Raw genomic sequence first — 15465 nt, 5'->3', positions numbered from 1 at the left:
ACGATCTGAGAAGCCCTTGCCTTTCAGCAATTCCTCCTCAGAAGCCAAGCTGCAAAGTTCCACCGCTCCACCTGAGGACAGCAGACTGGACCCTGAGACAGGAGATCTTCTTGGACTGGGAGCATCCAGGGGGGTTCTACAGACAGGCCCTTCAGGATGGAGAACCACGGCCTCCTGGGCCAGTGAGGTGCGATTAGAATAAGGGTAGTATCCTCCACCTGAAACGTCCTTAATACTGCCGGAATCAGCACGGGAGGGGGGAAAGCATAGCACCTGGAGAAACCCCAACTCTGTGCTAGTGCGTCCACCCCCAACGCCCCGTCTCCCCTGTTTATGGAAAAGAAAATGGCTACTTTCGTGTTTTTCCCTTGAGGCAAAGAGGTCTATCGAAGGAATCCCCCACCTCTGGGTGATCATTTCGAATACTTCCTGCTTGAGAACCCAGTTGCCTTCTCTCAGTGTTCTCCTGCTGAGGAAATCTGCCACCTGGTTTTGCTCTCCTTTCAAGTGGATTGCTAAAAAGGGACAGGACATTTGCTTCGGCCCACCTGAGGATGGCCTTTGCTAGGGCCCATAAGGATTTGCTCCTGGTGCCCCCCTGTCTGTTGATGAAAGCTACCACCGAGGAATTGTCCGACCTTACTTTTACATGAAGCCCCCGGAGTTCTCTCTGAAAGGTCCTGAGAGCCAGATCCACTGCCCTCAGCTCCCTCCAATTCGAGGATCTCTTCGAGTCCCTCTTCTCCCAAGTACCCTGTATCAAACGGGAGTCTAGGTGTGCACCCCAACCTGAGCTGCTTGCATCGGTTGTGACCACCCTGGATGTTGGTAGAACCCACTCTAGGCCTTGGGACAAATTTGCTCCCTTTCTCCACCACCAGAGGGACCTCTTTACCTGATTTGGGACCGAAACCAAAGAATCCAGAGACCCCTGGCTGTGGTCCCAAACCTTCAGAATAAATAATTGCAGAGGACGGTAATGTAATCCCACCCACTGAACCGCTGGGAGCGCGGACGTCAGCAAACCCAGTGCCGACATGACCTTCCTTATTGAGATCTGGTGGCTGCCCTGGAAAAACAACAGTGCCTTGTCTACCTTTTGAATTTTCTCTAAAGGGAGGAAGACTTTTTGTTCTGTTGAGTCCAACACATACCCCAGGAAGGTGACCCTCTGGGAAGGATTTAAGTTGGATTTCTCCAGGTTCAGAAGCCAACCCAGGCTTACTAACAAGTCTCTTGTGATCTGTAAATCTCGAGTCAACTGTGCTGGAGAAGGGGCAAACAGGAGAAGATCGTCAAGATACGTGGTCACCGAGATTCCCCTGAGACGCAGAAATGCCAGAACTTCTGCCATCACTTTGGTGAAGATCCGGGGGGAAGAGGATAGCCCGAAGGGAAGTGCTTTGAACTGCCGGTGTAGCACCCCTACTGAGGTTCTCACTGCCAGTCTGAGAAAACGTTGGTGGGTCTCTGCAATGGGAATATGCAGGTATGCATCTTTTAAATCTATCGATGCCATGAAACAGTTTGGTGGAAGAAGTGCTTTCACCGAATAAACTGAATCCATCCGAAACCTTCTGTAGGTGACTGAGACATTCAGAGGCTTCAGGTTCAGGATGAGCCTGAACCTTCCCGAAGGCTTGCGAACCACGAAAACGTGAGAATAGAAGCCCCTGCCTGTCTCTCCTACTGGGACCCGTACTACCACTTCCTGTTCCTCTAACTCCTGAAGAGAGGAAAGAAGGGCAGATGATTTTTCTGCGCATTTCGGCAGCTCTGTGACAAGGAGCCTCAGAGGAGGGAGTTCTGAAAACTCCAAACGGTAACCTCTTCTGATGATCCCCAAGACAAACTGATTGGAGGTGATCATCTCCCACTGTGGGAGAAAGGCCCCCAACCTTCCTCCCACTGTGACCCCGTCACTGGGACTTTTTGGGCTGTTCAGGAGGGCGAAAAATTGCTCCCCCGGGCCCCTTGCCCTTGAGCCCCCAACTTTTCTTCTGCCGAACAGTTCTAGGGGCTTCAAATCTTTTCTGGGGACGAGTCCTTCTTTTTGACTGTTCCCCAAATTTCCTTTTAACGGGAAAGGCCTTTTTCTTATCCGCTGTGCGATCTAGCACTGCTTCAAGACCTGGCCCAAACAGCAAGTCTCCTGTAAAAGGGATCCCACAGAGCTTTGTTTTGGACGCATTGTCTCCCTGCCAGGTCTTCAGCCATAAGGCTCTCCTGGCTGAGTTGGTCAGAGCCAAGGACCTTGCAGACATTCTCACGGATTCAGCCGAAGCGTCCGCAATGTATGCTATCCCTTTAAGCAGCATGGGAAAGGAGGATAGAATAATCTCCTTGGCTGTCCCTGCTTCAATGTGCGCATTAATCTGGGTAAGCCAATACTCCATATTGCGGGCCACCACGGTGGCTGCCATGGCTGGCTTAAGATTTCCCTGTGATGAATCCCAGGCCTTCTTTAGAAGGGAATCCATCCTTCGATCCATAGGGTTAGAAAGTACCCCCATGTCCTCGAAGGCCAGATCAGTGTGTCTGGACACCTGGGAAAAAGCAGCATCTAATCTGGGAGATTTATTCCAGACGAGAGTCTCTTCTTCCGAAAAAGGAAACCTTCGTTTTAATGCCCCAGAAAAGAAAAGGTTTCCTTTCGGGATCCTGCCATTCCTTCTTGATGGTATCGATCAAGACGTCATGCACCGGGAACACCCGCTTTTTCTGTTCCCCCATGTCCTTGTACATCTGATCATGGAGTGACAATGCCTTTGTTTCCTCTTGAATGCCTAAAGTGGTATGAATAGCTCCTAAGAGCTCATCCACTTCCTCCAGGGAAAGCTTATACCGTGAGGCTCTATTGGATTCCCCATCCAACCCCTCATCGTCAGATTCCCCTTGGGGGTCTGAAACGACACTGTCAACTTCTTCCTCAGCTTCCTCTCTGGAGCCCCCTGGATTCTCTCCACCTGCGGGAGGAACATCCACTGGGCTAGATGGTACACTCTGCTGCGCTGGTGTAGGAGTGCTCTGGGGCTGGGGCCACTGGAAACTGGAGAAAAAAGTTTTGAAGGACTGAAAAGTACTAGAGAGTTCCTTCACAGAAGCTGCCAGATCTGCACCCTGTTCTGCTGCCTGCTCCCTAAGGAAACCCTCAATACACTCTTTACAAAGTGCTTTAGACCAGGAATCCCCCATAGAGGCTCTACATGAAGGACACTTCTTCTTAGAACCATGGGGGGACTTGCTCGTGGCTCTCTGAAAAACAGAAATAAAAGAGAGAGCAGCATAAGATTTGAAAAGAAACACCAGCGCTACATAGAGGACCACCGGGAGTGCCCCCCCCTAGGATCAACCATCACCAGGATCCCAGACGCACTGCCCTTCCCCCCGACCACCAAGGAGGAAAACACCAGTGGAGCTACTGGTTATAAAGTAAGGGAACACCTCCCCAGGGTTCCTCTTACCTTTGAGTGGCTGGTGCGGTTATCCCCAGGAGTTCTTGAAGCCTCTGCTTCGGACATTCTCCTGTTGAGGAAGAGTGGTACGAACGTGCCTCCGACAGCTGCCTGTGCAACTATAGAAAGAGAGGCTGCACCAGCCGAACGCTAGGTCCCCTTCCACGTGCCGCGTCCGGAACAGGAAGACGCGGGTCCAACGAAGAGGTCCGCCCCCACCGGAACTGACGTCGCCCATCATCCGGTCCGGCCTCCAGCTCCAAGCCGACTGTATACACAGGGGGACCTTGGACGTCTTTGTTGCAGCGCCCCACTGGGCGAAACGAAGGGATGGACCTCCCCAAAAACTTCCTGCTTTCCCCAAGCGAAGTTTGGAGTGCGTGTAAAAAAGGTCAGTGCAAGAGTTCGGCTCCCTAGCCGACCGGACTGCCTGTCCTGTTGAAGCACCCTTCTGGGTGAACGAACGGGCGACCCTCTAAAACTTCCTGCTTTCCCCAAGTGAAGTTTAGGGTGTATGGTCAGTACGACAATTCAGCTCCCCGCTGACCGGACTGCCAAAAGTAGACCGATAGACGATCGGACTGCCGAGTGGGGCCGGAGCTCCGCTCGGATAGCTTCAGTCTCGCCAACTGAATTCGCTAAGGTTCCTTAGCGGTGTCTCCCCACCGGAGGAAACACCATAACTGAGGAACGAAGGGAGGAGGAGGCTTAAATCATGAAAATGAAGGCGGTGTTTCCTAAGAGGGGAGGAGCCAGTGTCTCTCTAAGGTGGCTGTCCTGAAAGACAAACTTGGGAAAAATAAAAAATAAATTATTAATAAAAATGCCATAAAACGACCCCCTATTTTGTAAACGCTATAACTTTTGCGCAAATCAATCGCTTATGGTGATTTTTTTTTTACCAAAAATATGTAGAAGAATACGTATCAGCCTAAACTGAAGGAAAAAATGTTTTTTTTTTTTTTTATATATTTTTGGGGGATATTTATTATAACAAAAAGTAAAGAATAATGCGTTTTTTTTCAAAATTGCCGCTCTATTTTTGTTTATAGCGCAAAAAATAAAAACCGCAGGGGTGATCAAATACCATCAAAAGAAAGCTCTGTTTGTTCTATTTTTCTTTTATATTTTATCAAAAAATTGGGTATTATATTGTGTTTACTAAAATGAATTAAAAGGTAGGTTTTCAAAAAACAAAACAAAAAAAACACACAGCATGCGACATAAAAAATTTAAACGCCCACCATTTTATTTCCTAGGGCCTATGCTATATACGTCATGCTTGGGGGTTCCAAGTAATTTTCTCGCAAAAATAATAAAACATTTTTTTTTTTTTTTTTTAACATGCACGAGAGACATGCCAAAAGTGGTTAATGTATGGCACATATAACAATGGCTAAATTATTAGTATAATATTTTTCTTTCTTACCTGAGAACCCTGGTGTTAAAGCAGCCATTTTCCTTGAGAGGGCTTCTTTATCTAAAGCATTATCCAGCTTCAAAGGCCGCAGGTGAACCTTAAATATAGATGATCTACCTTTTATATCTGGCGGCCCTATGTTTAAGAAATCCAGTGAGTATAGTAGTTAGTAAGATTCCTGTGAAGAATAGATGTATACACTAAACTCTCATAAGCCTCACCAATATATATCTGCCTGTCGAACCGACCAGGTCGCATTAAAGCTGGATCCAAAATATCAGGTCTGTTTGTGCCAGCTAACACAACTACGTTCGTTGTTGTATTGAAACCTAAAGAGAGAACACAGCACAAATACCTGCAAGGTACATTACAGTTCCATATATCAGAAATCATTTGTCTTTTACATATATGTGTTCAATAAATAACAGGATTTCACCTTGGTCTGGAATTTAGACTAAACTGAATTATTGAATTTTCTATCCAGGTTGCATTAGGGTAAAAATGTTTAGGCTTTAGAACCACTTCAACTTGCAGCTTACGCATTCTTAGATATGTGGCTGCTGCCATTTCCTTTTTTATATAAAACTTTATTCCAAAAAAATAAACACTTTTTTATAATTGCATATACAGTGTTAGCTGGAGTTCAGCTTCAATTGGTAAGGCAAGCCATAGATGATAGGATTTTCTTTCCTGCAGCCATGGACTGCATGTATATTGTAAAATATAGAGGGGGAAAAAAAAAGTCTAAAAAGGAAAAAAAAAAAAAACTGATGCAGCCACCACATCTAATCCTTGGAAAGCTGCAATACATAAAATGTTTGTGTTTAAAGTAGTATTAAACACAAAAAGCATACATTATATTGCAGTTTACCAATTCTTAAATGTGATATCTGCATTCATTTTCTATTTTACAGGATGACACAAACCATTTAACACTGGCAGGGGTGGTTAAAATTATCACTTTTTAAAAAAAAAAAAAAATCATGGAAAACCTTTATCCCAAAAGGGAAAAAAAAAAAAACAGGTTTGCTGTAACTGGTTACAAAGAGTGAGCTGGAATTTGGCTTTACTTACCGTTTTTTAAATCTGCTAATAAATATAACACTTCTCTTCCCAGCCCCCGCTCCCAGATCAACAATGCCACTCTTACAGAGTGAGGTACGGTATGTAGAATACAGGAGGTGTGTTATAAAGGGGAAAAAAAAATAAAAAAAAGTGACGGGGTGGGAAAGAGAAAAAAAAAGGGACAGGGGGAAAAAATTAATAAAAGAAAATAAAAAAGGGAGAGGGAAAAAAAAGCCAAAACAGAAAAACGAATGCAGCCACCACATCTAGTGATCAGTAAGCTGCGATATATACCACTTTCAAGCATGTCACTTTTGGATTCCTAAATGTTGTCAGGTAAGCTGAATGTTTTTGAATGATTTACCATCCATTTCCACCAAAAGTTGATTCAATGTGTTTTCTTGTTCATTTTGACCTCCAAAGTTCCCTCGCCCTCTCTTCCGACCAACAGCATCAATCTCATCTATGAAGAGAATGCAGGGGGCATGTTTTCTGGCCATGCTAAACAAGTCCCTTACCTGGAATAGTAAAACACAAAGAAATTTCTAATGAACCAATGGAACCATGAAGGCATGGAATAACAAAAAATGTAAAACATTTCAGGAACCTCTTTAAATGTATCAAACTGTTAGGAGTACTTTGAAAGCAGACATTGCAATGCCTGCATATATCTTTACATTACAATTTCCATTTATGGTAGGGAGCACCAAATCCACACAAAACCCTGCTGATTAGGAGCCATAAGTTTGAGCCTGGGTTCACACCAGTATGATATGGGAAACGCACAATATTCGCTACATTTCCTCGCATTGCACCACATAGTATTCTGTTCATGCGATCTGCTGCAGGTGTCAATAACAATTAACGAAACCCCAAATTCAGGTCGCAGAACGCAGTGCGTCTGCCTGAATCGGATCGCTCATGCAAACCAATTCCAGTGCAGGTAGATGTGCGGATGCGGTGTGATTCGAGTCATACAAAAATGAATGTCTCAAAGCGCACCGTACACATCGCATGTAAATCTGCACAGCAATACAGTGCAATTCCAGGGGAAAAAATCACATGTGATGTGCCGCATCGCACTAGTGTAAACTCAGGTTTAAGCCCCTTTCACACTTTTATGACTTGTCCTGAGACTTGGGGCTGCAAAGTCGCATGACAAGTCATTCCCCATGATTTCCGATGACAACCATTAATATTAGTACTACTTCAAGTCTTGCCGACTTCAAAAAGTAGTCCCTGCATTACTTTGGTCCGACTTTGATGCGAGTTGAAGTCCATAGACATCAAGTCCCCCTGAAATCGTGGCAAAAATCGCACGACTTTGAAGTCGTGGTAGTGTGAAAGGGGCCTTAATGACACTTCCCACAGTGTGGGAAGTAGTCAAAGTAACAGCCCAGTTCTGCAGATTACACAAGGAAAAACCAGCCTGTGCAATCAGCATTTGTAATCAGCAGAGCTCCCTTGTCAGAAACAGCTGTCCATCTACATCAGAATAAATACCAGAGAGAACAGCTGTGACAGAGCTCTGATGATTACATAGGGAAAGCTGTTCTCCCTGTGTAATCTACAAGTCTGACAGCTCCGTCCAGATCTGCATTAACTTATGAATGAAAACTATAGCTGTAGCTTTCATTTATAAAATTACTATTATACACTATATTACCAATAGTATTGGGACACCTGCCTTTACATGCACATCAACTTTAATGGCATCTTAGTCCATAGGGTTCAAAATTGAGTTGACCCACCCTTTGCAGCTTTAACAGCTCCAACTCTTCTAGGAAGGCTGTCTGCAAGGTTTAGGCGTGTGTCTCTGGGAAGGTTTGACCATTCTTCCAGAAGCGTATGGGAGGTCAGGCACTGATGTGGATGAGAAGGCCTGGCTCGCAGTCTCTGCTCCAATTCATCCCAAAGGGGTTAAGGTCAGGACTGTGCGGGCCCAGTAAAGTTTCTCCACCACAAACTCAATCATCCATGTCTTTATGGACGTTTCTTTGTGCACTGGTCCAAATCATTTGGTGGAGGGGGGAATTATGCTGTGGGGTTGTCTTTCAAGGGTTTGACTTGGCCTCCTAGTTCCACCAGTGAAGGGAACTCTTAAGGTGTCAGCAAACCAAGACATTTTGGACAAATTCCTGCTCCCATCTTTGTGGAAACAGTTTGGGGATGGCCCCTTCCTGTGCCAACATGACTGCGCACCAGTGCACAAACAAGATCTCTAAAGACATGGATGAGCGAGTTTGGGTGGAGGAATTTGACTGGCCAGCACAGAGTCCTGACCTCAACCCGATAAAAAACCTTTTGGGATGAATTAAAGTGGAGATTGTGAGCCAGACTTCATTATCCACCTCAGTTGCCTGGCCTCACAAATGCGCTTCTGGAAGAATGGTCAAACATTCACATAGACACACTCCTAAACATTGTGGACAGCCTTCCCAGAAGAGTTGAAGCTGTTATAGCTGCAAAGGGTGGGCCAACTCAATATTGAATCCTACAGACTAAGACCGGGATGCCATTAAAGTTCATGAGTGTGTAAAGGCAGACGTCCCGATATTTTTGGTAATATAGTGCGTGTAAAAAAAAAAAAAAAAAAAATGAACGCCATTTTAGCCCCCCATTAACCCTTAGTTAATGCTTTGTACTTGTACCTTGGCATCGTCGCCAGCAAGAGGATCATGTCCAATCACTGCAATTAGAATTCATACTGGGCAGGGGTATAGCAGAGATGTCTGTAAGTTACAAAATGTTCTCTCCATGTTTTGATCCCAAAGTATGCACACCCCTTTAACAAAAATGGATATAGTTATAAGGTGAGAACTTGTGTTTAACCCTCATTATATAGGGCCATTCTAAAATCATTAACTGATTTTTGTTCTTTAATACTGCATATTTGAAAATTTTGTAGATCCCAAAAAATAAAATCACTTGCTGTGTTTAAATACACAAGCCTGTATAAAAAGGTAAACAAAACTCTGGGCAAGTAGCTAAATACACAGTTGAAATGCATGTTTGCTGATCATTTTCCATGCCAAAGGATTTGTAAATTCAGCTAGTTCTGTGATTCATACATCCATTCTACACGGCAGCCAGTATGCAGACTGGACACTGAATCAGTAGTGTGATAATATGAATTCACTAGCCAATTAGGAGGATGAGGCAGAGACAGCATAATTCTTTGCATATAATATGCACAGTACTATTCAGTTATATAAGAGACTTACTCGTGCTGGGCCTACACCAACAAACATCTCAAGAAATTCTGAGCCGTTGACTGTAATGAATGGGACACTAGCTTCGCCAGCTGTGGCTTTTGCCAACAGTGTTTTTCCTGTGCCAGGAGGACCAGTAAGAATTGCACCCTGGGAATTCAGAAAACACATTAACCAGCCAATCTAAAAGAGTATGATGCAAACAAATCTGCAGCAGTTCAAAAGTATTTACGTCAATGACGTTACCACTAATTTATATAGCTGTGCCCAAAGTGGAATTCCAGGCTAAATCTATCCATCTGGTCTTAAAAATGCTCTCCGTCTCCAACCATTATGCCAACTAACCTGTGTGGAAAAAAAAAAAAAAAAAAAAAAAAAAAAAAAGAAGTACATACCATATTTATCGGCATATAACATGCAAGTTTTTCCCCCTAAAATCGCTCTCGGCAAGTGTGGCCGAAAATAGCTGAGAACGGCCATAAATAGCCGAGAACGGCCGAAAATACCCGAAAGCCGCCGAGAACGGCCGAGCACCGCGGGGATACACAGGACATCCGCTCTGTATCTCGGCGATGCCATTTTTAAACGCCAAACACACTGACAAGGCTGCAAATGATTGGCAAGGCTGCAAATGACTGACAAGGCTATAAGTTTTTTTTCCTTAAACTTCCCTTCTAAAAGTTTTTTTCTCTTAAATTCCCTCCTAATCTTGGGATGTGCATTATACGCCGATAAATACGGTACTTACCTACTTTTCTCCCACTCTGGTCCGGTCACACAATCGCCTATGTCAGCCAGCAGCTGGCTGCAGGGGGAAGGAGAGAGAAATCAACAATGGCTGTTAAAGCCTGGAGTGGAAATGTCAATCATAAGCTCCTATGGCCCATCCATTGTCAGCTCACTAGCCTCTCCCCTGCTGCCACCACTGACTGACAACAGGGGAGACACAACACGTGACCAGTGTGGAGCGGGCACAATCTGCACACTACTGACCCCTCTACTGAATAGGAGACCTTAACCACTTGCCGCCCGACCTATTACAAATTGACGGCGGCAAAGTGGTTTCATTATCCTAACCGGACGTCATATGACGTGATTAGGATAATAAGCCGCTGCGCGCCCCCGGGGGCGCGCATCGCGGCGATCGTTGTTGCAGGGTGTCAGTCTGACACCCGGCAACTACGATCTCGGTAAAGAGTCTCCGACGGAGACTCTTTACCATGTGATCAGCCGTGTCCAATCACGGCTGATCACAGTGTAAATGGGAAGAGCCGGTGATCGGCTTTCCCTCACTCGCGTCTGTCAGACGCGAGTAGAGGAGAGCCGATCGGCTGCTCCTCTGACAGGGGGGGTCTGTGCTGATCGATTATCAGCACAGCCCCCCCGAGGATGCCCACACTGGACCACCAGGGACACCACTAGACCACCAGGGAAAAGGTAATAAAAATCCATAATCCTCCCTAGACCACCAGGGTGCCAGTCAGCACAATGGGTGCCAATCAGTGCCCATAATGGATGCCAATCAGTGGCCACAATGGGCATCACTGATTGGCATGCATTATTGTTTGGCACTGATTGGCATCCATTACTATAACACCTGTGCCGCCTATGAGTGCCCACCTGTGCCGCCTGAGTGCCCACCTGTGCCGCCTGAGTGCCCACCTGTGCCGCCTGAGTGCCCACCTGTGCCGCCTATCCATGCCCACCTGTGCCGCCTATCCATGCCCACCTGTGCCGCCTATCCATGCCCACCTGTGCCGCCTATCCATGCCCACCTGTGCCGCCTATCCATGCCCACCTGTGCCGCCTATCCATGCCCACCTGTGCCGCCTATCCATGCCCACCTGTGCCGCCTATCCATGCCCACCTGTGCCGCCTATCCATGCCCATCCGTGCCGCCCATCCGTGCCAGCTATCAGTGCCAATTTGTGCCACCTATCAGTGTCCGTCCGTGTCGCCCATCCGTGTCGCCCATCCGTGTCGCCCATCCGTGTCGCCCATCAGTGCCGCCCATCAGTGCCACTTCATTGGTGCCACATTGGTGCCCATCAGTGCCACCTTATCAGTGCCCATCAGTGTAGCCCCATCAGTGCCCATCAGTGAAGGAGAAAACATACTTATTTACAAAGTTTTGAAACTGAAACAAAAAAAAACATTTTTTTTTTCAAAATTTTCGGTATTTTTTTATTTGTAGCGCAAAAAATAAAAACCGTAGAGGTGATCAAATACCACCAAAAGAAAGCTCTATTTGTGGGAAAAAAATGATAAAAATTTCATTTGGGTACAGTGTAGCATGACCGCGCAATTGTCATTCAAAGTGCGACAGCGCTGAAAGCTCAAAATTGGTCTGGGCAGGAAGGTGTTTAAGTGCCCTGTATTGAAGTGGTTAAAAACTACACTGCGGGGCACTTTTATGTCAATTACTGGTGCACTACGTAAAAATACCCAACAGCGTACCGAGGAACTGGAAAGGGCCATGATGGTGGCAGAATCTGCTTATGTAGCTAACCCTGACACAAGAGACTCCTGGTTACATAAAACGCAGAGAATATGAGCCCCTCCTGTTGGACATCACCAAAAAATAAATAAAAAATACATGCTTTATACTATCCCAAAAAAATTTGAACACTAACCGGGCCGGTCATTTACTGTGTTTTTTTTTTTTAACTAGACCTGACCACACCCCTACATCTATCTCTCAGATCTTGACCCCCCCAGGGACAGGTCAGTGACACCCCTCATATTGTGGATGCCTTATTTTACACAGATCTTTCCACTACCAGAGCTCAATATTCTGATGATAAGCTAAGCGAGTAGCTGGGCACAAGTATCTCTTCCCTCCCTGTCATCTCGTGCATGAGAGGAATTAGATGCGCCGCCGTCGAGGAATTGGCCAGGGCAATTACGCAACTGCCAACACATAGGACGCCTGACCTAGATGGCTTTCTGGCTAAGTGGAAAGGCCACTTTCATAATTTATGGTGTCCATTTCTCTTTCACACATATAACAAAGCTTTAGAAGTTGCTATTCTCCCTCCTACTATGCCTGAGGCATGGATTGTCCTGTTACTGAAACACCTTCTAAACGCAATTCTTAGCCCTTGTACACACGGTCTGACATTCCGACAACAAATTCCGACGGATTTTGTCCAAAACTGGTGTTGCATACACACACAGTCGGACAAAGTTGTCGGAAAATCCAATCGTTCGTAAAGTGATGATGTTATTTCGTTACGACGGAACTACGTTCAGGCTAGTAGCCAATAGCTTTGGTCTAGGAATTTGATCTGAGCATGTGTGGCACTTTGTCCGATCGTAATTCTCTACAAATGATTGGACAAAGTACGATTGGATCATGTTGTCGGAAAACTTTGTTGGTCGGACATTCCGACGGAAAAAGTCAGATGAAGCCCACACACGGTCGGATTATCCGACAACGCGGTCCGATCGGACATTTTCCGTCGGAATGTCCGACCGTGCGTACAAGGGCTTACTGGACGATTTCCCTCAGTAATGTGGATGTAAAGATCCTAGCTAAAGTGTTAAGCCAACTGTCTGTATAAGGCAGTTGCGAAATTTGTCAGAAATGACCAAGGTTGTTTTATATCTGGTCGTTCTACCTGGATGAATATTTATAGCTTGTTCCACAATTTACAATATCCCCACGACTGCTCCCCTACCCGTGCTATTGCATCTCTAGATACATGTACAGCTTTTCATTGTGTTGAATGGCCTTGCCTATTTCAAGTGCTACAGCTCTATGGTTTCAGGCTTGTATTACAGCATGAATACGGCGCCTCTATACTGCCCCGGTGGCCCGCATTAGAGTTAATTCCCACGTTACTAATGCCTTCCCGATTCATAGGGGCACTAGGCAGAGGTTTGACCTATGCAAGCAGTATATCTGTAGAGCGGGTTTAGCCAGGATACTCGGATACAGCCTGTGACTGGTCATCCTCGCCAAGTGGTCAGGTAAGAGGACCCATCGGTCCTTGATTGATTTAGAAATCTGCAACTGTGCGCTTTATTACTTCCCCAGAATCGGAATCATCTAATAACCTGTGTCTTGACACATTCAAGTACACAATTGTCAGACCTGCCTGTCTTGAGCAAGTTAGCTCTGGAGAACTGATACCATGTGGGTACATAGAGACACTGCGCAACCCTGTGACTGTTTGAGAACTTGCATGTCTCACAGTGAATGTGAAGCTATGTTCTATTTGTTACCCTGGAGAAGCTATCTGATGCTGGCAAGGTCCCCCTAGTGGTACAACTATTCAATAACACATTAATATATCCCTGACGGGACTTGCTACCAAATAGACGGTGGTAAGGTCTGTCTGATCACACCATATGGTGCTGGACGCCGCCTTTACCTATGTGCAATTAACATCTTCGGGACCTGCCATATACCAACGGGAATTATTAGTATGGGATATTTATGCATGGCGTGATGCATCTGCAACAATTCTAGACAACGTTGTCTTTTTAATATAGCCTAGGTGTTGGTGGTGGATTTTTTCACCCAGTTTTTTTTTGTATTTCTAAATGTGCAATAAAATCCCTTGTTTAAGCTGCATGGTCCTCTTGTAACTTTATTTTTTGCTGGACATCCCTAGATATACACCTTTCACAGAAGCAGACTGGTCCGATTTCAGTGACACATATAAGACTTCTGTCATTTCCTCTAAAGACTATTATCCAACTCAAGATCTTCCATCACTCACATCTCACTCCTGCTGGACTATATAAAATGGCTTTATCTCCCTCTGCGGAATGCCTTGGAGCTTGTGCTCCAACTGCTGACTTTTTTACATGATTTCTGGATTTGCCCAGTGGTTCAGGACTTCTGGGTGGAGATTAGTTCCTTTGTTTCGTCTGCATTGTGTCTGCCAAATATCGTAAACCCTAAAAACTCCCTTTTCATGCCAAATGACTGCTTCACATCCTCTATTTTGATGTGAAAAGTGTAAGGAATTGCCATCGCCCACACGATCCCTGGCTGAAACTGGTCAATGATTAGCCGCCTCTGTATAAACCTTTTAGCTTTGGAAAAAAGAGTTATAAAACATTATATAAAATATGGGGCAAATGAATAGCTAGTCATTTGACTCGAATAGTGCCCCATTGGTGTTCCGGGGGGCGGGGGTTGGGGGGTGGAGGGGGATCATTGGTGTTCCTGGGAGGAATAGTGCTGCCCCGTCACTGGTGTGCCCAGAAGGAATAGTGCTGTCCCATCATTGGTGTTCCCTAGAGGAATAGTGCCCCATAATTTTCATTATTACGTTAAATAAATGAAAAAAATGCATATTACTTTTTTTGTGATTGTATCCAATTAATCGAAAAATCTCAACTAATCGATTATGTGTCTATTTCTTTAAACTCAATAAATATATCATTTTTTTTTTTTAAACTGTTTGAAAAACCACTGCGCAAATACCATGTGACATAAAAAAAAAAAAATTGCAAAACCCACCAATTTATTCTCTAGGTCCTCTGGTGGTAGAGGTTCAACTTACAGCAGCGCGCACGCACATACACACACGGGGGTGCGTGTTATACGCCGATAAGTACGGCAATTTTGAGGAACCATATGATCTGCATTATGAAATTATGCAAATTTCTATAAAATAAAACCATAAGGAGAAAAGGAAAAAGACAAAAAAAAAATATATACTACATTACCTTTGGTATTTTTGCACCTAGATCTTGGTATTGTTTTGGATTTTTAAGGAAATTTACAAATTCCATAATCTCAAGTTTTGCTTCCTCACATCCTGCCACATCCTTGAACTTGACGTCAATTTCATCCTTGAGTATTTTAGCAGTTGTCTCTCCGACAGAGAAGAGCCCCCCCATACCTCGACCTCCTCTTGCACCAGCAGGTCCTCTTCTCACGATAAAGTAAAGTATGCCAAGGATGAGGATAGTTGGAAGCATATTCAGAAAAAAGGTTCTAGAAATAAAATAAATACATTAAACCTAAAATCTCTACTACCAAGAAACACATTCGATTGGTAACTGTATGATTAGTCCAACTAAAGTAAAAGGTGCAATGAATGTAGGCAACAAAGGGAGATTGCTCTCTGGGCCAAAAGTCTTTAGGAGGCTGTGAGGATATTCATGAACGCTCATCTACTGAGAAGGTTTTCCCTAGCTAGAAATTATGCAGGGCAGGAGATATTATATGAGAAGCATTTAGTGATTTCAAAAAGCTTTTCTGCCGTCCTATGTAAGGCACAGTACTAATGGGTCAAATTTGAGACCTTGCTTGTGGACGCAAGGTGTTTGTCACAGTACTATCCTTTGGACC

At 44.9% G+C, this 15465-nt stretch overlaps 1 protein-coding gene across 1 annotated transcript in view; it reads right to left on the bottom strand.

Moving 5' to 3' along the window:
- The window catches only part of AFG3L2 (AFG3 like matrix AAA peptidase subunit 2), a 64926-nt gene that overhangs the window by 18673 nt on the left and 30788 nt on the right, over positions 1–15465 (bottom strand). Inside the window, exons 8-12 of the mRNA XM_077492421.1 lie at positions 14838–15108; positions 9165–9302; positions 6305–6458; positions 5097–5204; positions 4885–5010 (exon numbers count right to left, since the gene is read on the bottom strand). Coding sequence (XP_077348547.1) covers positions 4885–5010; positions 5097–5204; positions 6305–6458; positions 9165–9302; positions 14838–15108 — 797 coding nt within the window. The remainder of the gene's footprint in view (positions 1–4884; positions 5011–5096; positions 5205–6304; positions 6459–9164; positions 9303–14837; positions 15109–15465) is intronic.

This window comes from Lithobates pipiens, unplaced genomic scaffold (genome assembly GCF_037356315.1).
Source record: "Lithobates pipiens isolate NorthernLeopardFrog02 unplaced genomic scaffold, aLitPip1_a1.2 Scaffold_19, whole genome shotgun sequence".
NCBI lineage: Eukaryota > Metazoa > Chordata > Amphibia > Anura > Ranidae > Lithobates > Lithobates pipiens.
This window is presented reverse-complemented; position numbering and strand designations above follow the sequence as displayed.